Source organism: Paramormyrops kingsleyae, chromosome 24, assembly GCF_048594095.1.
Source record: "Paramormyrops kingsleyae isolate MSU_618 chromosome 24, PKINGS_0.4, whole genome shotgun sequence".
Classification (NCBI taxonomy): domain Eukaryota; kingdom Metazoa; phylum Chordata; class Actinopteri; order Osteoglossiformes; family Mormyridae; genus Paramormyrops; species Paramormyrops kingsleyae.
The window spans coordinates 12,687,825-12,711,995 of NC_132820.1; the positions used below are offsets into that span (position 1 = coordinate 12,687,825).

Sequence of the window (24,171 nt, forward strand, 5' to 3'; positions counted from 1 at the left end):
CCTTGTAGCAGCCAATAATGTTACAACTACCAATAATGTAACAATGCCAATAACATAACACATGTACCAGTTCTTAACGTAATAAGTTAATGTAATAACTGTTCAATAATGTAACAAATTAAATATAAAATGCATTACATTATTAGCCAGTTATTACATTATCGACTTTTATAACCATCCATCCATTTTCTATTCATCATCATTTTCTCTACTGTCCTCACTACTCTGACCAGAAGTCCCTTCATAGAGTAGTGAGGACAGCAGAGAAAATGATCAGGACCCCTCTTTCATCTATTCACGACATATACCAATCTCGCTGCCTCAGCAAAGCGGTCAGGATTGTCAGGGATCCATCACATCCAGCCTACAGACTGTTCAACATGATACCATCTGGTAAACGCTACTGCAGTATGGGATGTAAGACTGCAGGGCTGAGCAAGAGCTACTTCCCACAGGCCATTAGACTTCTAATCTCACTTTAATAAAAGCACTACATATTTGATTGTGAACAACGCACTACATACTCATATAATGAAACATTCACATAACACATACTAAAACATGTTTCCATATTTACTATACTCTGCTGCTACTACCTATTAGTAATCTGCACTTACACTCTCTGCTATAATACTAAAACTGTGAGATACTGTGTAAAATTTGACTCGCAAATTTTAACTTTGAGCACTATTACTCTGCATGAGATTTACCTCTGAGCTGAATAGTAGCTGTCCGTGTAGTTCTGTTCTCTGTGTAGTTCTGTGTTTTATTGTGTGTATTTTGTGTAGCCCGTATTATTATACTGTACTTTATTATATTGTATTATATTATACTGTAGTATTTCTGTTTGTTTTGCACATGGAGCCAGGAGAAACGCAATTTCGTTCTACCATGCACTCTCAAACTGTGTGGTACGAATGACAATAAAGTTTACTTTGACTTTGACTTCTACCGCTTTTCCGGGTCGGGTCGCGGGGGCAGCAGTCTAAGCAGGGAAACCCAGGCTTCTTTTATAACGTTAATAAAAATTATTACGTCGAAGCTCAAGTATTCCAAAACGTTAATTTAGTTTATGCTGGATTTCGTCTTCACCTTCAACTTCACGTTCTGCTTACCGGTTTTGTGAGTACGGTTTGAGTTTCGCGCGTTTGCACCTTGGAGGTATGCGTCATCTGAAGAGGGTAGTGGTTTTGGCACGTAATATGGGCACGGGCGTGGTTTTGCCCCTACTGGGTTTGTAGAAACATAGACGCTCCAGGCAGTGCGTGTGTTAGTCAGGCTGCAGAAGAGAGGGAGGTGGGGTCAGAACTGTAGTGATTTGGACTGGGCTGGTAAGTTAATTAATGTCTGAGAAACAAAAGCCGGCAGACTTTGCCCGGTCTGACGTAATGAGGATCATTGAAAGTACAGTTTCTCAAGTACGTCAAAGCAATTGTTTACTCACTTGTGGACAGTATGGCATTCTCCCACCGAACAAGTTTTCTTGGTATTAACAAATGTAATCTATACTGCAGCCAAATGCTAAGCATGAATAATTACAACCAAAGTCCATGTGGGCGTCCGTCTTGCATTAAGATGGAGTGACCGCGACAACGCAGCTCAAGAAAGAGTGAAGAAAGATTTATTTCAGCTCCGATGCCTTTCCTTGAAAAGGAAACTTCGGTTAGTCCGGAGACGTTGTCCCGTAAGAATACTAAAAGTAAGCTTTCCCGATCGACGCAGTACACACACATGCATGCTCTTAACGGGAACTTTTTTCTTCCTGTTACTACTTTTGTGCTTTCATCGGTCTGTTGGATATAACGTAACTGAAGATTGCCAATCGCTGAACAAATAATATATATACAAATAATATATATATACTATACTATAAAAAAGAAAACTTGTGCGCACAAGTTAATATTTGTAAGGAACAGGTTAGCTGCGGTATAGCTGCCGTACTACGTTTGCTAGACCTCTAGGTTAAGCTGCATTTGCAATTTTCAAGAGTTTACTGATTTCTCAAAAATGATTTCATTGACATAATTAGACGAATTGCTGTGTGTTTGATGTTACTCGCTTGTTTAATCGAATCGTTCTCCTAAAAAAATACATTGCTGGTATCAGGGGTACAATAGAATAAGATACAGTAGCCTTGCAATTAATATTACTCGGAGTAAATGCAACACTGCTGCGCACTACTTTGGCATTAAGGCTGAGTTACACAGTCCGTGTGAATGGTCGCGACAGAGGTGAAGCGCCATAAACAATACTTTTTTCTTTCACTATCGGTAATCATAGTAAAACGGGTATAAACAGGTTCAATAAATACAATAAACAGGTGTCAGTAATGATGTATTTACTGTAATTGTTTATCATACTGTATTATTGTGATTACCGATAAGGACCGAAAAAAAAAACTATTGTTCATGTCGCTTCACCTCTGTCGCGACCATTCATACGGACTGTAACTATCTTGTGCACACAAGATACATAACTTGTGCGCACAAGTTATTACCGAGGTGAAATCGGTTTTAGGCTGGATATTCGACGGATATTCAGATCCACACTCTCCAGACTTAGCGGCGGGGCATCACTCACGCTAGACGGCATAAGGCGGTCGAAAGACCAATTCCACAGCCTCGGAAGCTCTCGCGCATCGCTGATTTAGGGACCGTCAACGAATTACTGTCAGAAAAATAAAATACTGATTGCTTGCAATAACTTGCAATGGGACCCAGTAACTCCAAAATGAGTGCATATTCTACAACTACCTGACATACTCAGGACACAGTGAACTTTACTGGTTTTTAACACTTTATTGTATTTTAAAGTATCATTTTAAAAGGAAAAACTGGGTAGAAAGATTTTTCAATAGCTCCTAGGCTGTAGAAGCCTGTGACCCAAAACCTAGTACCAATTGTAGTACTACCTTAGGCCTATGGGACACAGCAACTTTCATTCAAGTTTAACCCTTTCTGTACTTGATATGATTTTTTTTCTCTTAAATTAGCCTTTTTTTTCCCAGTAGCTCCTAGGCTGTAGGAGCCTGCAGCCCAAAACCTAGTGCCAATTGTAGTTCTACCTCAGCCCTGTAAGACACAGCAACTTTTGTTTGTATCCTTTCAAGCACTGTGTATGTATTCTTATTGTGAAATTTTGTCTTTTATCTTTTACAAAGATAGAATGGTTTTCAAGTACAAAACCTGTATTGCAAATCCAAGTCCTCTTGCAAATACCAACCTGCGAGTGCAAATTCACACTTGCGCACATAAATAATTTTGGCACTAACTTGCCTAGCGCTTTGCAGATAAATATTTGCTCGCATAGCCACCAATCAAATTAATTCAACCCTGGACGGGGGGCCAGCCCATCGCAGAAGATGTTTGGTTTCGCATTTACAAAAAATATTCACGTGTATTTGCAAAATATTTTTTTTTTTGCGAATGAAAATTGTGTTCAGAGCGAGCAAATTTCTTTTTACGGGTGCAAATTGGAAAGTACACATACAAGTACATATGGCACTATTCTGACTCCATACAAATCTGTCATGGACACAATGACCTGTGTTAGCTCGTCATATGGATCCTAGAAGGAAAAAAACCCCTTGGTTGCCTTCATGAAAGCTAACGTATGTTGTACCTTTTATGTAAAAAAAAAAAAAAAAAAAAGGGAAGAGGAATGCTGCTTTCCATTTAATCAATCTGGTGGGCATTTTCTGAAGTCTGTAATGAATGGCTAAATGTGTTCTTTATAATTACCCAGTTGATTAAGGTATTCCTCATGTGACCCAGAATCATGACAATTGATAAGTGTAAAATAATATTTAAGCTATAAGGCAAATAGATCTAATTCAGGCATTTGCAGAAATCCAGATATTGCACAATATTGACTAAGAAACCTACCAAAACATTAAGGGAGAATGAATGGATGTACGGTAGTGTGTTCTAGAGCTTAAGAAATGCAAAACATGAAGGTCTCGGCTTTGCATAGAACCTCCTTCCTAAGGAAATCGTGACTTGCTTAAAAGATGTGGCCAGTCTGAGGTCACTGCACCCAGTAGAGATGATCACTTGATCTCCATGTCTGATGGAATTGGGCAGAAGCAGTGCCAGTCGACCCATCTGGTGACACTGGCTGAGAAACATAATCTAGAAGGCAGGCTAGCTTCCTGTGCAGGGCTGATGGTCAGATTAAAAGCAGAGCAGCACACTGGATGCATGTAAAAGATGAACTCATAATCACCCCTGTTCTTCCCAGGTTGGCTCATTAGAGTGATGCTGCTAGGAATGGTCTTTGTCTCCTACCAGTTCTTCTCCATCCTGCAAAGGTGAGGAACTAGACCTTTCTCTCCTCCCAATGCTGCTACATCCATTTCATTAGGGATTAGTTTTAACATCATTAGTATTTATGACCTGGAATGTCTTACTCAAGATTCCTCAGTCACTGTTTTTTTCCCAGATTAAAACTTAAAACTCCAAATTTGCATATCGTGCCTATACTGCCAAATTTTAGGTTAACATGTTACAACATGTGTATCGTGTGAGAAGACGCCGAGCTTTTCGTCGTCTTCTGAGCATCTTGTTAAATTAATTTTGTTTTTTGATGACACGGTAACGTGATTCTCATTTACATCCCAAATCCCATTCAAACTTTTTTTTCTTTGCTGTGATATAAAATGGTCTTCATGTAGTTCTCATTTGTTGAATTATGGTTTTGAATCATATATATTTATATATTTCAAATATAAATTTAAAGATTGTAAATGGTTGGAAGACAGAGGGAGCTTCCCACATTGTTGTTCCAATTCATTTTATGGGAGATCAAACCAACTTGGAAACAATGGAGCATGAATCCTCAGAGCATTATGGACTGCAGTGCTTATTTACTGTTTCCTTAAAATTTTATGGCTCCATGTTGAGGTTTACAAACTGGAATATGAATCGAAGGATGTTGATGAAATCTGTTCATTTTGTTGCATCTGATTAAGGATATTCTCTTCTGAGTCCTTCACGTCTCTCTCCTTTGCTGAAACGTGGTGAACATACGATCTTCTCTACTTCTTCAGTTTGGAAGATTCCAGCACATCCGCATCTCTCTACAGTACCCCATGTAACAGCTCCAGGTTATGGGACAGCCTGAGTTTGAAGTAAGTGTGGGGAAGAGGTACCGGCAGCTTCTCATTACCAGCAGAGGTGGGACGTTCAGGTCCAGAAGGTACAAATCCAGATCAAGGTTCTGTTTCAACCAGAAGTGCACCGATCTATCCCTATTAGATGGATTGGATATCGGCTATATGTGACCGATTCACATCCAACACTTATTTAGTTTTCGGCAGTCTGTAAAAAGATAGCTCCTATTTCTTGTTAAATCGATTTGTACAATCAATTGCATGGCAGCTCTTTCCCATTTCAGATGTGCGTTTTTTCGGCATTCGAGCTGAATGCTAACGCTGCCACTCAGTCTTTTTGCCACTCAGTGGGTGTGAGCACAGTGACTTTCGCCTGCTGTGACATCATGTGCATACTCTTCGCAGTAGGGTGAGTGTGAGAACATCAGATAAGAGGGTGACAACCATGAAGTATTTTATCCTTTTAACAACTACTAATAGCACGGCGATTTGCAATCTTTGTAAAAACAAGGTTTTGAGAGGTGGAATAGTATTTACTGGAAAATCCCACAGCACAGCGCACACAACTGTGCAAGACAACACGAGTAGTATGAAAAAAGCAACTGATGATTTTGGAGTCGCTAGCTTGGGCTGTTTTGCACACTCGCTACAGCTTCTGATGCATGAGTGCAAGTGACACTGTTTATGGAAGTAAATCTGTGTCGTCACAATTTGAATTTTATATGCCACTGAAATTCTAACATTGCATATTTCCAATGCATAAATATTCATCGGAAATTCGATGATCCGAATTCACACGCAAAAATACGAGGTTAAAATTACGAGTTATACATCCGGGATACCAAGGCTAAGCAATGGAATCTGTGGCTGCGTTCGACTTCATGGAGCCGCTTACAGCACAACAGCAATGCATTCTGGTCCTGACGTTTGTATCCCAGGCAGTTCCGATGCGTAATCTGCTATTTCTCCCGAATATGACGTAAAGCAGTGAGAACTGGTTTTCAGTTAATTTACCTGGTAAAATAAAGTTTAAATAAATGACATAAATGCTCTAATAGTACACGTAAGTTAGTGGTTTATTTATTGTTAGTTACTATAATGTTGCGCTGCTTTATTTGTTTAATCGTCTAGTCTGTGAAGAAGGCATTCAAGTAAGAATTGCATTGTACTCAGTACATGACAATAAAAACTTTGAATCCTTGAAATACATGTATTTGATAATTTTCCTGGCAGCTATCTTTTTACACAGAGCCACTATACACAATAGTTTTATTCACTGCTAACAGTTTGTATCAGGAGTTGGTTATTGTAAAAGAAGTAATGTGCATGCAGGTGATATTTGTATAGATTTATCTACACCCTTCTGGCAATGCTGCCATTGCAGTCAGATCTCGCAGACTACGAGGAGTAGAAGTTGTCCGACTTGGCTGCAGTCAGTTTATACTGCACCCTGCAGCCGCAGCCAGATGCTCTTGTCATGTCAGCTGCAGACAGACCAAGTCGATTGCAGCCACAGATTCAATTGCTTAGCCTTGGTATCCCGGATGTATAACTCGTATTTTTAACCTCGTATTTTTGCATGTGAATTCGGACCATCAAATTTCCGATGCATATTTCCAATGCATAAATATTCAATGGTAGAATTTCAGTGGCATATAAAATTCAAATTGTGACGACAGATTTACTTCCATACTGTTGCCAGTGGGAGAAAGAAGGTGGGGCATTTTAAGCATTGTGTGTCCTCGCTTGGAAGACGTTCAAACAGAACTGCAAATGCCTCAATGCTTAAAACAAAATGTACAAACGAAGTGGAACAGTACGTTATGTATGTTTCTAGTAGCCTAATTAAAGACTTTTTGGCATCCAATTTTTTCATTTGTATTTACTAGTTTAGAAATATTAATCATAAAGTGTAGATATATATTTGTTATATTAAAATATAAAAGCTAAAGGACCTGAACTTTCCACCTCTAATTACCACTTACCTCTGCTTGCAGTACAAACTTCCTCTGTTGCCATGCATATCATGGAAAGTTAGCTCTGTTGCCATGCATATCATGGAAAGTTAGCTGTTGTTTTCACAGTATAACCAAGAGCTAAAATATAGTAGTGAAGCATGCTTTTATGCTTTCTTTGTGAAGTCATACTTCAACCGCGTTTGGTCATCAAGTCACCCACACCTGAAACCATGTGGATGGACACCTGGTTTCCCCACTGAGGACAAATACAATCACTAACAATAGCAAACCAATAACAAAAATTATATAATAATAAGACATTATAATTGTATAATCATGTAATGTTTGTTATTAATGTATATTAAAGCTATTAAGGGATGTTAGGATGTTGAAGTGTACTTGCATGTGCAGCTTTTTAGTGGTTTGCCCTTTTAATAATCTTCGCTCTGGCGGTGGTGAATGTTCACTGTGATGCCGGTGGACATGCAGAAGCATGTTCGTTGTGCTATTTGTGTATGTTATCAGTCTTTTACAATGTCTGCACACAGTTTTTGTCTTGTTTGTGGTTACCATTTTCGTTTGTGGTTACCAGAAACCTAAAACGCTGCCACACCGCCGATTTAAGATCGGGGGGGGGTGTTCTCAATTTCAAATTCCCTCGCCATCTCGCGTTCGGTCAAAACCAAAAACATCTGCCGTCGAACTGACATTGTGAAATCAAATGTAATATTACACTGGTTTTTCTGTTAAGTACAGTACCGTGAAGTACCGTGAAGTACTCCTAAAGTAGCGATTCATTATCCACTTCAGCCGGTCATACATTTACATCGATTTTTAACCGATTCGCGATTCATCGCTGCATGCCTAACGTGCACACACACAGTTCTGGAAATAATTACAAGACCACTATATAGATTTTTTTAAATCTGCATTCTTACATACTGGTTTAATTCTGTTTCTTCTGGCAGAAGACAAGAGACACTGGGAAATACCAGCAACCAGCCAGGTAAAGGGTGGAAGAGACTTCCAGATAACAGAGATGACTGTTAACGTATTTGGCAGTGCCTCGTAAATCAGAGGATGACCTCAAGTAACCTTCATAAAGAATGGGAAAAATTAAGTGGTGTGAATTGCACGCTAGGACAGTCCGTATCAGGCTGCTAGAAGCAGGACTGAAGTCCCATAAAGCAACGAAGTCCTGAATTAATGAGACACAGAGAAGAACCAGGGTGGAGTTTAAAAAATGTATATTTTACCCAGACGCATACTGAAAGTGAAAATTCTGCTGTCGTCTCAATTTTTTTCAGATTGTGTGTGTGTTTCCAATCAATAAAACATTGTGGCACTCGAGTGGTGAATCGATAATGAGATGGCAGTAAAACTAGTGGTAAAATGGGCGAGAATAAAGAATAAGCTCACACACAGGTGGGGAGCCGTTAAGGACACAAAGGTAGATGCTGTATACACATGCAGACATGTAGAACTTTGGTATATGTATTATACTTTTTCTCTTGACTTTATATTTTAAAAGACGTCCATTGTGATTGTGCCTTTTCCCTTTTTTACGCCGCATGTGAAACCCAGCGTGAGCAGAAACACGCGTCTCTTCCTGAGGCTGAAGGAATTATCCCGGAGGGACTTTTCATCCAGTTTACCGCTGCCTTACGGCATTAATGCCAGTGGTACGTCACCTCTGTCCTCCTGTGCTGGTCAGAAAGTTACATTACACTACCCCTTAGGTAGATTTTGCTGACCATGTCGGAGGTGGGGTTTAACCTCGTAATTCTACTAACTGGTTAGTAAACAAATTTCAGGGGTGGAGATTCAACCCCATTATTTATGACATGACTACATGCCTGGGCCAGAGTGGTTCTCTAGTAAACAGATTAATTAAATGTCATTCAGGAGCCTGACATACTGGGAGTAGCTAACCCAACAGGTGTTGCTACCTACAGATGCAGTTTTCCACCACCTGTTATTAAAGACATTAATCATTCGATATAAATATGATAGTATGACTGTCTGAGAATGTCCAAAGTCAAAATGCATTATCTTCACTCCCCAGAGAACATCCTGAGGAACATTTTTTCAGTCCTGCCCTATGATGACATTCCTGAACATCTGGAGAGGTAGGAGATGCAAAACCTAACCGTCGTTCATTATTAAAAACCATGTCACGTTTTGCTATTTTCAGTCAGTAGCGGTTTTTAAATTGACAAAAGGTGTTCGACATGGCTTCGTTGGTCGTGATTGGGCAAATTGTTCAGTGCTTTTTAATGATATTATGTTACCATGGTGATAAGGCTTTGGTTGTGAAGCCATGCTGGTCTTCGTCTGTATGACCCTGTAGGGATGATTAGGGGCAGCTGTGCTGATTCCAGGTGAGACTGAATTTGTAGATATTGGTTATATATGCCTGTTTGTTAGTCTAAGGCCCGTGTTACCATCTAGTGGTTTTTAGTAGGTTTCACCCATTTAGACATTTACTTATAGATTCATGTAATGGAATGTATGGGGAAATAAAACCCTAAAACAATTGCTATTGAGTCTTTGGAGAAGAAAACAGGATGATAAAGTCAATATCAATTTACAAGACCGGTCATCAGAACAAAAACGTAAAATGTAAAAAACATTAAAATTATGCAGCTAGTATCTATTCAGCAAATACTTTTGTCCACTGTGGCATACAAATGAGGAAAGTTTGAGGTCAGAGAGGATTACTCAGGATGCCTAGCGCTGATAGGGTGGCAGACCCTACTTAAGGGCCTAACTGCGCTATGATTACTTTGCCGACCACAGAGTTTGAAGCTACTGGACGCTGGCACTGATGCCTAGCTTGCTGGGCTGCATACTGCCAATTGATGTCAAGCCTTGTGGAAAAACGTATTTAACCAGTGCCTAGGACACCTCATAAACGGCCTTAAGGTTCCCTTAAAAATGGAGGCCGGTTATCAAACATTACTCACTCTTCTGGGTGTTGTTGACTGATCCCTCCTCCCCTAGTGTGCAGTGTAGTTCTTTCAAAGAAGAATCTGGCCACAGTAAAAAATTTTCTCAAACTCATATGAGACAGGAATGCGGTGAAACCGTCTTGAAAAGAGACTTGCCAGACTTGGCTTGACTTAAACACCAGTAAAATGTAATGAGAGCATTCAGCTTATTAAGTAGGTCATGGTAGGCAGTATCAGTTGAAAAGCTTCCAGGTATCACCAAAGTCCGAAGGGGAGGAAAACAGTTTGTTTTGGCATGCGTAGAAGTACCTTGTTTCCACCGTTGAGGTGCCGGAGCTGGTGCTGGACTTTTCTCAGTCCGGAACCGGTTCCGTGTGTTTCCACCACAAAAAACAAGCCCTTGTCCAGAAAAAAATGGCTCCAGCACAGCACCACAGAATAGCTGGTCTCAGAATTTGGAACCGTAACGCCAGCGAAAGTGGGACAGGGTATCCTGTAAAAACCTTATGCATACCCGGAAAATTCAATCCATAACCGGTATAGTTCATCAGTGAAGCAACTTCCCAGCTTTTTAGTGGAATAACATTAAATCATTTTTTTCTGTGGAAAATGAAAGATCAGTTTGCTGGCCAGATATAATAATAAATTATAAACTGGTCCCAGATTGAATAATTAAAATATTGTGGCGCTCGAGTGGTGAAGAGATTACGACACGGACAACAAAATTCCATTTTTAGCAGACTTTAATTGTGCGATCTTTAACAAGACAGCCGTAAAATAATGAGCAAGAATAAGCTCACTAGGACACAAACTGGAGAGTCTTTAAGGGGACAAATGTGGATACAGGCAATAGAGACAGCCCGACGAGTCATACTCTGAAAACTTTTCTTCACCCCGGTAGCTACTAAAAACTTCAAATCCGGAAATGATCAAAATAAATCCAAAAAACCAGAATACATACAAACCTTTACTCTCACTTCCACATACCTAACTTTTTCCACTCCGTTCTTTTTTGAGACCGGTGGAAACTCGGGCACCAAGCAAGAACCAGGCCAGCACCAGTACCAGCTCTGTGTTGGTAGAAAAGAGGCAACAGACAATCCTTCGCAGTTTAGGGCTAAAAGTGCACAAAAAAGGCACAAAAAAAATAAAAAAATCACAAGAGGTTTCACTGTGGCACTGTGCAAGCAGGAGATCCCCACCCAGTCTTGATACAGGATTCTGAAGTAACTTAGTCACAGCCGTACCTACGGGGGTGGGACATGGGAGGAGCTCCAGTAGAAAGGGCCAGAAAAGTAAAAGATCCCAGAATCATCAGGAATATGCTGGTATCATAGCCACTGGTCACAAGTCCGGCCACCAAATATAAATACGTCTGCATTTTCTTAAACTCAGCATTAACTTAGGAATTACCCATCTACACTCTCTTAAACTGAGTTCACTTTTTGAATGAATAATAATTATATATTTCTTAGATTTTCTGAACACCGTAAGACTATCACTCACTGGTTTGGATCTATCTGCAGCTCAAAGTGCAGAACCTGTGTGGTCATTGGAAATGGGTTCACCATGAAGAACAAGTCCCTGGGGAACACCATCAACCAGTACGATGTGGTCATCAGGTAAAAATGAGTGTGAGCTTCCATCTTTCAAAGCATCCACAGTCACAGATAGGGATGGGAATTTGGAACTGGTCTCAATTTTTGGAACAAGTTCTTATTGTTGCGAAGAACCGGAATCGTACACCTCTGATTCCACTAACGATTTATCCGGACTTTCCGCGACTTGGAATCCACCTGATGGAGCGGAGGAAGCGGTCCAGGGCATGGCTGCATTTTACAAACATGCCAATATGCTTAAGCATCTAAGCTGCCAACACAGCATTACATTTAATGATTGCCATGTGTTCACCACTCCGCCGCGTGCAAGCTCTGTGGTCTCCATAGTCGCGGTTAACTAACTACGGTGCCTTAACCTACAGCAGGGGTCTCCAACTCTGGTCCTGGAGAGCTACCGTCCAGTAGGTTTTCTATCCTACCCGGCTTCTGATGAGCCACACCTGTTCTCAGGTAAATACCAGGAGCAGGTGTGGCTCATCAGAAGCCAAGTGGGACAGAAAACCTACTGGATAGTAGCTCTCCAGGACCGGAGTTGGAGACCCCTGACCTACAGGCACGTTTTCTGAAACATAAACGAATTATGTAGTACGTTTGTTTTATCCATTTTAGAAGATGACATGCAAGGTGGCAGCGATAACTCCTCTGAGGCAGCAATCGCGTCATGCCCAGAAAAACGAAATGTGTTCACGCTAGCTTTCCAGGCAGCAAAATGTAATGAGGAGAGGGTGAACGAGTGCCACAGGGCTGTGACAAACTTTGTGGTGGAAGGTTTGCATCCTTTCACTACAGTAGAGCAAAAAGCTTTTCAGTAGGTACTGGTAGTGAAATGCTCTCATTAGTTTTGTATGTCAGTACATTGTAAAGCAGATGTGTAACATTAAACTAGGGTGTCATCCACTTTAGGAGCATTAGTAAGTTTAACATGTGCAGATGTTAAGAGGATGGCCTGGTTTTGTGGTAATGTGCCTGTGTGCTAGACTTGTAGTCAAGACCGCCTAAACCAAGACCAAGATACTACCAAGACCAAGACAAGACCAAGACAAAGTTGAGACGAGACAGAGACCGAAAAAAAAAGACTCCCTTAACTTTTGTGTGCTGTTGAGGACTGACATGACAGGTACTGACTGGTCCCAAAGTCACCTGACAAAACTGCTAACACCTCCAACAACTGTCTAAAGAATGGGAAATATGTAACTGATTTCAATTATACTTAATTTGTAGATGAAATTGTAACATCAAATTGAAGATACACAATTATAAACTTGAAATTGCATCATGTCCCATTGTAGTAGTACTAGCCAAATGACACTGTATATCAACTTGCCTGAAATGGATTAGGCCTGTTAAGTCAACACAATGTGATATGCAGATGTTATTTAAAAGTCAATGGTCAGATTTATTTAGTCAAACACCATTTTAAGTAAAATGCTGTAATCAAACAATATAAAGACATGCGCACAAGTCACATGAATCAAATGCAAACTACAAATACAGTGGTACCTCAGAACTCGAATTTAATCTGTTCAGAACTCCGGATTGAATCCTAAAAAGTTTGAGTTCTGATCGAATTCCGCTGAGAGACGTGAGAGACTCATTTCCCTGCGCGTACAAGTTATCTTGGGTCGGTGTTCATGGTTCGACTTCTGAGATTCAGATCGAGTTTTAGGTAATTTTTTTTCCCCAACTGGTTGGTTCGACGTTTAAGAAATTCGAGTTCTAATGAGTTTGAGAACTGAGGTACCACTGTACTATATACCAATACAAAATGCACATCAAATTGTGCATTAATAAGAATAAGGACAAGTGCTTAAAAGATTCTGACATCTTGGTGTCTGCAGTGGCATGTGATTACACATTTAACTAACGTTTAACTAGCGCTACATTTATTTTGTGCGTATAACGCGTATTTTGATTGGATGAGCGCCAATGTCTGAATCACAACAAAGTGCATGTATGTCATTGATTGGTTGCATTTGAAGGGCACAAAAGGCGAAAAAATAATAATGTTGCATTATTGAACATTACATTGTGTGTCATGGATACTTTTCGCTCAAAATCTCCTGAACACTATGTCGATCTGAGACAGCATGACCAAGACAGCGAGACCAAGACAAGACCGAGGGATCCGAGACCAAGACAAGACCAAGACCAAACACCGTCGAGACTGTGACATGACCAAGACCACATAAAAGTGGTATCGAGACAAAGACCGGTCTCGAGACATCCAACTCTACTCTGTGCTTGTTACTACAGTGTTATAACGAATATTTTAAATTTATTGTTTATTCATATCACGCTACAGCTGCTTTTGGTGCAGAAAACTGGACTACTGTTTTTCTTAATAAATATAATATAGCTAACCAGGTCTAATTACCTGTCCACAAAATTATAATCAGTGATAAATTAATATTTGATTATTTTACAGTGATTAGGAATTAAGGGAATGGATAAAGAACCGGATCGATAAGAAGAATCGATGATGGCACTGACATCAATAATTTCTTAAGGATTCCCATCCCTAGTCACAGGGGTCTTTGCCTTCTAATGTTGCGTTCACAATACCTGCCAAGTCGTCTTTGTTTACCATTTGAAACAATGACGGTGTGTTCATTTCATTCACCTCTAGTTTTATGTAGCTCCAGAGTTAACAGCTGCCAAACAATACGTCCATGACCTACACACACCAGATGTAGCCTGGTAGGTCTGGATGTTTGAGTTGAATGACACTTTGTAGAATGTAATGTGTATTCATGCTAATTGATGAGCGGGATACTGTATGATTTTTGTTTTAGCAGCTGGCCATATTGATAGCTAATGCTAGCTTGTCACTGCACAGATGTACAGGCAAGCTCTGAATGGGAAGTAGCAGCAATGACCTGTGGGTGTGTGTGTCTGAGTAGGGTCTTGGTCCTCCAGCAGTCACCAGGAAACATCAGCGCACCTTATCTTGGGTGTCTTGAGTTGTGCTGGAGATTCGTCACTCCTTCATAATCAGTCCTACTGTTTGATAAGAGGGTGACACTGGGACTTCATTCCTCCATATCTGGCATGTTTTAACCTCCGCCACCTTTCTGCATGTGTGGAATTTCTATACAGGTCTTGTCCAGACACTCTTGCAATCCAGAGACATGCCTTTAGGAAAATTGGTGTGTCTAATTCAGCGTTTCCCAACCCTGTCCACAGGTACTGGGTGATAGTCCATATTTTTGCTCCCTCCCAGCTTCCAACCAATCAAAAGCATTGAATATCTATAAGAGGTGTGTCAGGGATGGGGAGGGAGCAGAAATGTGGACTGTGACGGGGTCCATGCGGGGAACACTGCTCTAAACTATACATAGTGCATGATAGTGTGTTTGAGTGTGCGTGCCATTCCATAGACTGGCATCCCATCCAGGGAGTCCCCAGCCTTATGCCCTGTGCTGACTGGGACAGACTCCCGACCCTGACTGGGGTACGCAGGTGGAAGATGGCTGGATGAATGGTGTGTCTTTGTTGTTCAGGTCTCCAGCAGATCTCAAGATGTTGAAATGTGCTGAGATCTGGTGACTGGGACAGCCATCATTCTTTACATCACTGACACTGTCTGTGTGCGTCTGCCTAAGTAGCTACCTTATGATCTGTTTTCTGCTTGTTTACAGGATCAACAATGGTCCCGTGAGGGGCTACGAGAAGGATGTAGGCAACAAGACCACCATGCGCTTCTTCTACCCTGAATCGGCCTTTTACGACCCCAAAGTGCACAACGAACCGGATACCCTCATGGTGCTTGTGCCTTTCAAGCTAGTAGACCTGATCTGGCTTAGGGACATTCTGTACAAGAAGAAGAGGATAGTAAGTATTTATCTCCAGACCAAACATCTAGTAGAGGAATTTGTATTTATTTGTTCCTGGAGCAGAAAGTGTCTGACATGGCCCTCCCTGGCTTTACTTGACCAGGTACAGTGGGGCTTCTGGAAGCCACCGCCCCAGATCTGGCTGGGCAGGACGTCTCAATTCCGTATACTGGATCCCTTCTTCATGCGCCACACAGCCAGCGATCTGCTACAGGTTCCCTTCAGCCCGGATGTAAGTGAGCAGGTTCTGCCGGGCACGTTGTTATTACCAGGCGAATATAATTACAGAACACAGCTCCAGTGCTTGTAAAATCAGCCAAAAGGCGAAACAAACGAAGACCTAATGTAAACTCTATATTAATTACGTTATTAAATAAGTAGTTGAGATTGAAATTTCATAGTAGCTGAACATTCAACAACTTTACTTACACTTTGTTGTGATAACAGCCTCTCATGTATCTCAGACTGCAGCGAGAGCACAAAACAGTCCAAACTAGCGACCCCCAAATCATCTGATGCTTTTTTTTTCCATATTGCTCTCACTGTCTTGCACAATTGCGTGCCCTTTGTTTACTGGGATTGTTCTCTTATCCAGCATTTCTCTCATGGCATTTGAAAGTGAAGTGCTGGTATCTGATCCACGAAGTTCTTTAATAGTGAAAGTGATTAGTTGTCATTGTTGACACGCCACAGAACGGTGCACGTTTATATGCTGATGCAAGAGTGCCTGTGTGTTAGGCAGCTAACACCCAAGAATGTAAGCTCAAGAGAATTAAGAGTTAACCTTAGTGTAGCAATATGTGTTTGAATATTGTGCTCATTAGATAGGAGCAGAAACGCTGACCAGAGAACAAGTATGAGTTTGGAACATGCTTATCAGACAGAGCAGGAAGTCAAGAAAAAGCTGCAGTTGGGTGGCGGCTGTATGCATGTGGCCAGGCCTATGACGTAGAGGTTGTACAAAGGACATATGCTTCATTTCGACAAGATGCAGACTGCATAAAGTGTATGTGCCTCATCCCTGCCAGTTTGGTCCGGTTCTTTGTACCACTATAAAGGGGATGTTAACTTAAAGTTCTTCGAGCATAAACATGGATGTGGCAGCGAAGTGGATGCTCCCTGGATTCAGTAAGAAAGCGACATCATAATCTGAAGCACAGAGTGTCACAAATTTCTACCACAGATCCCTTCCACAAAACACATCTCTGAAATAACTTAAAACTGACAAGAGTTTAATGGCATCCTTTGTTGTTTATTCCATATTTAACGCAAATCAGACTTTGCCTTTGATTTATTGGTTCAGTTGAGAATTTTATATAATTAATCAAATGAAAATGGCACGGACAAAAAAGATGGTACCCTTAATTTAATATTTTGTGGCACAACCTTTTGCAGCAATCACTGCCAACAAGCGATCTCTGTACTTCACAAATAGGCGTCTGCATTTGCAAATAGGTAGTTTGGCCCACTCTGCCTGAGCAGTTTGCTCAGGCGATCTCAGGTTTGAAGGGTGGCGTTTCCACTGCAATTGGCAGATCTTTCCATAGATGTTCCATAGGATTAAGATCTGGGCTCATGTAGGGTGTTTTAAGAATAGTCCTTTTTTTTTTTTTTTCTTCAGCCATTCTTGAGTACTTTTATCTGTATGTTTTGGGTCATTATCCTGTTGGAGGACCCATGACCTGCGACTGAGGCTCAGCTTTCTGACACTGGGCAGTACGTTTTGCTCCAGAATGCCTTGGTAGTCTTGAGACTTCACTGTGTCAAGGTTCCCTCTGCCAGATGCAGCAAAGCAGCCCCAAAGCAAAACCGAGTCCCCTCCATCTTTCACAGTAGGTATGGTGTTCTTTTCTTTTAAAGCTTTATTTTTCCTTCTGTAAACATAGAGCCTTATCTGCCGGTGTGGTACCTTCTGATTGGAAGCATGCTGATATAACACCCATATTTAAAAAGGGGGATAGAAGTAATCCAGCAAACTATAGGCCAATCAGTTTAACTTGCTTAACTGGAAAAGTAATGGAAGCTATAATCCAAATGAAAATGGTAGATTACCTGGATTCAAATAACATTCTGAGGGATAACCAACATGGATTTAGGAGAGGTAGATCCTGTTTAATTAATGTACTTGAGTTCTTTGAGGAAGCTACAAGAGAAATTGATCCCAGAAAGGCCTACGACGTGATCGACTTAGATTTGCAGAAGGCATTTGATGTTGTCCCCCACAAACAACTCCTATTTAAGCTCAAAGCTACAGGGATTTTAGGAACTGTAGCAGCTTCGATTGAAAACTGGTTAACAGACAGAAAGCAGCGGGTAGTTATTATAGGCACAATGTCATAGTGGGCCTGTGTTCATAGTGGGGTACCACAGGGTTCAAATTTAGGACCACTATTGTTCCTAATTTACATTAATGATATTGACACCAATACATAAAGTAAACTGGTTAAATTTGCAGATGACACCAAGGTGGATTGTGTAGCAGATACTGAACTAGCAGCATAGAGGCTACAACGGGATCTTGATTTAATTAGTGACTGTGCTGATACCTGGCAGATGAAATTTAACGTAGATAAATGTAAGGTAATCCATGCAGGGAGCAGAAATATAAAGTATAGATATTTTATGGGTTCCACTGAAATAAAGGTAGCTGATTATGAGAGATTTCGGTGTGTATGTTGATGCTTCCATGTCCCACTCTCGCCAGTGTGGGGAAGCAATTAAAAAGGCTAATAGGATGCTGGGTTACATCTCTAGGTGTGTGGAGTTTAAGTCAAGGGAGGTGATGCTACGATTATACAATTACTTGGTAAGACCCCACCTAGAATATTGTGTTAAGGTCTGGTGACCAAATCTGCAAAAGGACATTGCTGCCTTGGAAAGGGTTCAACGTAGGGCTACAAAAATTATTCCTGGTCTTAGAGGAATGTCTTATGATGAGAGGTTGGCTGAGCTGAATCTGTTCAGCCTCGAGCAAAGGAGACTAAGGGGGGACATGATCCAGGTATATAAGATTCTAACAGGTCTGGATGCTGTTCAGCCAAATGGCTTCTTCATTATTAGTTTAAATGCTAGAACTTGTGGTCATAGGTGGAAATTAGCGGGAGAACATTTTAAAATGGATTTGAGAAAGCACTTCGTTACACAGCTTGTAGTTAGGGTATGAAATAGTCTTCCTGTTTAGTGTAGTGCAAGCTACCCTGGCCCTCCTTTAAATCAGAGCTAGATAAAATTTTAACAACTCTGAGCTATTAGTTAAGTTCTCCCCAAACAAGCTTGATGGGCCGAATGGCCTTCTCTTGTTTGTAAATTTGTTATGTTCTTATGTAGCTGATGTGACTGACCAAAAAGCTCTAGTTTTGTCTCATCAGTCCAAAGACATTCTCCTAGAAACTTTGGGGCTTGTCAACATGCATTTTGGCAAGTTCCACTCTGACTTTTATGTTTTTCTGTCAATAGTGGAGCCCTCCTGGGTCTTCTTCCATGGAGCCCATTATTGTTCAGAATGCGACACATGGTGTGATCAGAAAGTGACGTACCTTGACCTTGGAGCTCAGCTTGAATGGTTTTGGATGGTCTCCTTGGCTCTTTTTCTACCATCCACACTATCCTTCTGATTAGCCTGGGGTTGCATTTCCTCTTGCTTCCACGTCCTGGGAAGTTAGCTACAGTCCCATGAACTTTATACTTTTTAATAATATTGGCAATTGTGGTCACAGGAACATGAAGCTGCTTGGAGATGGTCTTATAGTCTTTACCTTTAACATGGTTATCTATAATCCTCTTTCTGAGCTCCTCAGACAGCTCTCTCCTTTGCTTTCTCTGGTCCATGGTCAGTGTGGTGCACACAATGATAGTAGCATGTTCTTTCCCTTTAAATAGGCTGAATGGCTGATGAAAAGCTTGAAAGCATCTGTGGTACTAATTAAGGTTAAACATGACTATGATGCTAGAATAAATAGTCTCTTTAGGGGTACCGACAAATCTGTCCATACAATTTTAGCATATCTTTGTACAATAAACAACAATTTCTTTTCACAATTGTATCGTTTCAAAACTCAAAACTGTTTTTACAAAGATTACACGTAAAACGTTACGTAAAATACTTGCAGATTGCAGACATGTTTGTTTTGCAAGCATGCAAGTCGCATTTACTATCGTCACCCTCTTGTCTGATGTTCTTGGGCTCCCCATATTGCGTGTGACATCACAGCAGACGGAAGTTACTGCCCTCATACCAACTAAGTGACAAAATCACTGAAAGACAACAGCTTGCGTGCCGCAAAAAATGCATCTAAAATGGGAAAGAGCTGTCATGCGATTGATTGTAGAAATCGATTTACCAAGAAATAGCAGCTCTCTCTGCCAAAATGAAATAAGTATCGGACGTGGATTGGTGACATATGGCCGATACCCAGTCCGTCTAATTAGGCAAGAATTGGTGCCGATACTGACCCCAAATATGGGATTAGTGCACCTCGAGTGTAAGCCTCTGCTACGTTTGAGCATGAATGAATAGGTAGCTAAGAAGGTCAGTGTTATCCCTGTTCAAAAGCTGTGTGACAAAGCTGTGTCTCCAATGACATATTGGAGAAATGTTTCCGTAACCAGGGGTGGCCAGTATTATCCAGAAAGGGCCGCTGTGTATGCGGCCTTTCGTCGCAACTCCCTAATTTGATTACTAATTACAGAACTGATTGGCTGAAGAGTTCTCACACCTGGGTCTGAAAGGCTAATCTAAAGGGTATCCCATAAACCTTCACACACACCGGCCCTTTGCGGATAAGATTGGCCACCCCTATGGGTAAGTCAAATTTAAACAAAGCAGACCTGTAGCGTACAGGTTCCTACCCCCCTGCCTGTAGGCTGGTTCTGGTTTTCTGGCGGTTTATCTTACCTCAGCGCGTTTCAACAGAAATATCTATCAATCGGTGTTACCCTACCGAAACACGCTGTCATTTTTATGGGCTGAAACTAAAAGCGGATAGTCCAAAAAATAATAACTAAATTAAATGAAAAACACAAACTAATGTAATGCAAGCAGTTGTTGTGACGGTCTGAAATACCTTACTAGATTGTATTACCAGAGTTAAAACTATAGGTATCATATCTCAATAGACAAATGCTTTATCAGAGCATCCTACCTTTATAAAATAGTGGTACCTTGGTTTGCGAACATAATTCGTTCCGGAAACGTGCTTGTAATCCAAAGCACTCGTATATCAAAGGGAATTTTCCCATTAGAAATAATGGAAAATCAGATGATTCGTTCCACAACCCAAAAATATTCATATAAAAATTATTAATACAAAATTTAGAGTAAAACTACATAAAAAAAAAAAAATTTTACCTGCACTTTACCTTTGAAAAAAATCGTGGATGGTGTGAGTGAGACGAGAGAGAGGAGAAGAGGAGGGTTATTTTGTAGGATGACTCTCACTGTAACTAACGGAATCACTGCTATCTGTTGGCTCACTGGAATCTTTTTATTTAACAAGGAACCTATCCAATGACAGCTACTTTTGCCTCCTTTTCGATTTCGCGGAAATGTGGACATTGCATTGTCAGTAAACAGATTCATCGCTCGCACTGCTACGCCCTTATTCGGGTGGTGCTTTTCTACTAAACTTTGACTATATGAGTGAGGCACGCTGACTGAGACCAAGCATAGGAAACGATTACACACAATCCCGCAGCGACAAAGAGAGAGAGAGAACCACCTTCAGCTCAGGTGTAATTACGTGACACTAAGCAGACAAAGCATATACGTAATACTCGTATTGCGAGACCTCGCTTATTTATCAAGTTAAAATTTATTTAAAATTTTTGCTTGTCTTGCAAAACACTCAGACCAAGTTATTCGCAATCCAAGGTTTAACTGTACTTGCGTGGCCAATTCGATAGGCTAAAGTACTTTGTAAGTATTGGGTCACCCCTCCAAATCATTGAATTCAGGTGTTCCAATTACTTCCATTGCCACAAGTGTATAAAATCATGCAGACTGCTTCTACAAACATTTGCGAAAGAATGGGTCACTCTCAGGAACTCAGTGAATTCAAGCATGGTACCGTGATAGGATGCCACCTGTGCAATAAGTCCATTCGTGAAATTTTCTCGCTGCTCCACGGTCAACTGTTAGTGGTATTATAACATAGTGGAAGCAATTGTAAACAGCAGCAACTCAGCCACAAAGTGGTAGGCCACGTAAAATTGGGGGTAACGCATGCTGAGGCACTCAGTGTGCAGAAGAGATTTCATACTCCCATCTTTGTATGAACAGTCTGGGGATGGCCCCTTCCTGTTCCAACATGACTGCACACCAGTACACAAAGCAAGTTTCATAAGGACATGGATGAGCGAGTCTGGTGTGGAGGAACTTGACTGGCCTGCACAGAGCCCTGACCTCAACCCTATAGAACACCTTTGGGATGAACTACAACGGAGATTGCAAGCCAGGCCTTCTCGCCCAACATCAGTGCCTGACTTCACAAATGCTCTCCTGGAGGAATGGTAAAAAATTCCCATAAACACACTCCTAACCCTCATGGTCAGCCTTCCCAGAAGAGCTGAAGCTGTTACAGCTGCAAAGGGTGGGCCAACTCCATATTAAAGCCGATGTATTAAGAATGGGATGTCATTAAATTTCATGTGTCTATAAAGGCAGAGTGTCCCAATACTTTTGGCAATATAGTGTATTTTCAGTTTTCTGCGATCCCTCACATTCACATGTTCTGTTCACATCTGGAAAAAAGGAGATGGTCAAACTTATGAAATTAATGATCAACCAGCCGACATCCCCAGGGCTATGACAGTTTTGTATGATGTAAACCTCTCCGTGGACATCACAAGCTTAGGAGCCCAGGTCAGCATGCCCCCTACTGGCTTCATTTAATAACGCCTGCTTGTATTGTGTGATTTCTCCGCTCCCTTCTGCAGAAAGCTGTCTGCCCGACCTCTGGGATCCTAGCTGTCTACGTGGCTTTGAACTTCTGCAGTGTGGTCCACCTAGCCGGATTTGGCTACCCCAGTGACAAGAACAACTTGATTCATTACTTTGGGAGAGACATGATGAACTGCATGATTGTGAGTGGATGTTTTTGGGTGTGGAATAAAAGTAAACATTTTTCTTGTGTTCTCACCCACAAAAAAAAAAAACATTTGGTTAGTAACAGGTTTGTTAACATCATCATGTTTTAAAGCTGTAGAATCTCACAGCTATAGTTTTTGGTGGATCATTCATAAGTCTTAAAGGTTGTAAAATAACTGAAAATGTTTTTTTTACTATTAGATATTAAATATCTGAGATACTGCTTTAAGACTAATTCAGTAATTACATCCATATAACTAGAATATAATATAGAATGATTTATTCCATTTTTATGCATATTAGGGGTAATGATACAACAGCCGTCACGGCAGGTGTTTGGCAGGTGTTTATTGGAAAGTAACATTGGAAAGCTCTCTCGATGCCCCACAACTTTCCTGTGTAGGAAGTCCAAGTTTCTTAGCCTCCCGAAAGACACTGTATCAGCCCACTGCCTGGGTCTTTCTGATCTTGGACATCGGACATCTTTGTCGAACCTGCCTTCATCACGAACTTGCTTGTCTGCCTCATTTCCAGGGATCTCAGCACAACATCACCCATGAAGCACAGGTTCTGAAGAAGCTGGAGGACCATGGGGTTATTCAGTTCCTTGACCAGCACTAATGACAAGGCACCTGGTCCTCTGGCATCTGGGCTGTTACTGGAAGTGGGGGACCGCCTGGCTCTGGTCATGTGACTGTGTTTGGCTTGTGACAGAGTGACTTTCAGTGCCCCGGCCATCTACTCTCTCTGCACCCGTGAGTTTCACATTCATGGGGTATGAGGAAGCGCCACCGAGTGGTTCGTATCACTCACAAAGCCAGCTCATCCATTTCCTCGTAGCAGCACCAACTATATGAGACGGGTTCTTTTCAGAAGCTGCACACAGACCATAATCCCTGATTTCACAGACTGCCATTGACCCTCCTAAGAGCTGATGTGTTGTTTTGATTTCGTTTTCAGATCCTTTGTGCTGATTATGGAATAGCTTTATTTTATGTCTCTCCCTGTTTTGTGGAACTCGTCTCCAAAACTGCACATAAATAAAGTGCCATTTCTGCAATCTTCCTGTCACATCTCCCTGGCTGCTTTTGCAATAACTTTCCATTCTGTGAAGTTGTTGTTGTTGTTGTTTCAGGCGAGAGTTCCTATAGTGGCCACTAGAGGGAAGCAGAGTGCAGGGCATACACTGGATTTCACAAGATTGAGGATCTTTCCGATGCACCCTTTCCTTAGCCATCAATAATGAAGGAGAATAGCTTAGACATTCTCAAAAGTGACCCTACAGTAACGTTGATGTAACTGTTACGGATCACATCAATCTTATGAGTGACCTTATTTCCCTTTTACATGCTGACAGAGCTTAACCCTGAGATGCATGGTCCATTCTACAAACGCTTATATATACCTTTAGGGACCCACCATGTAAAATAAAAAAATCAAGCCACAAATGGCCATGACTCGGCAAACATTTACTGAATGTTTCTTCCATGACTACTCAACACTTTCTGAAAAAATTTTAAGTTTTATGAATATTTTTAAATTAAATTAAATGAATTCTTAATAGACCTATTTCGTACCCTAGGCTAATAATAGCAACTAGCAATAATAGCAACTAG

At 41.0% G+C, this 24,171-nt stretch overlaps 1 protein-coding gene across 6 annotated transcripts; it reads left to right on the forward strand.

Annotated features, from left to right (window-relative positions):
- Window positions 1–1,186: 1,186 nt before the first annotated feature.
- Window positions 1,187–23,615, forward strand: LOC111850635 (CMP-N-acetylneuraminate-beta-galactosamide-alpha-2,3-sialyltransferase 4-like). Of its 6 annotated transcripts, none has more exons than XM_023824742.2 (11): window positions 1,187–1,331; window positions 1,515–1,699; window positions 4,240–4,309; window positions 5,048–5,128; window positions 8,653–8,750; window positions 9,134–9,197; window positions 11,546–11,641; window positions 15,277–15,469; window positions 15,575–15,715; window positions 22,405–22,551; window positions 23,090–23,615. In XM_023824742.2, exons 2-11 carry the CDS (start codon window positions 1,636–1,638, stop codon window positions 23,174–23,176), a joined length of 1,041 nt encoding a protein of 346 aa, XP_023680510.2. In that variant the 5' UTR covers window positions 1,187–1,331; window positions 1,515–1,635; the 3' UTR covers window positions 23,177–23,615. The 6 variants fall into 6 exon arrangements, with proteins under 6 accessions (XP_023680510.2, XP_023680512.2, XP_023680511.2 ...); XM_023824744.2 differs by having other exon boundaries at window positions 1,200–1,331; window positions 1,576–1,699; XM_023824743.2 differs by having other exon boundaries at window positions 1,277–1,418.
- The last annotated feature ends 556 nt before the right edge of the window (window positions 23,616–24,171 follow it).

Coding starts and splice junctions, on each gene's coding strand:
- LOC111850635 (XM_023824742.2), top strand. CDS start 1,636: ATGCCTTTCCTTGAAAAGGAAACTTCGGTTAGTCCGGAGACGTTGTCC. Junction 5,129..8,652: donor TGGGACAGCCTGAGTTTGAA/GTAAGTGTGGGG, acceptor TGTGAAACCCAG/CGTGAGCAGAAACACGCGTC. Junction 8,751..9,133: donor TTACGGCATTAATGCCAGTG/GTACGTCACCTC, acceptor TTCACTCCCCAG/AGAACATCCTGAGGAACATT.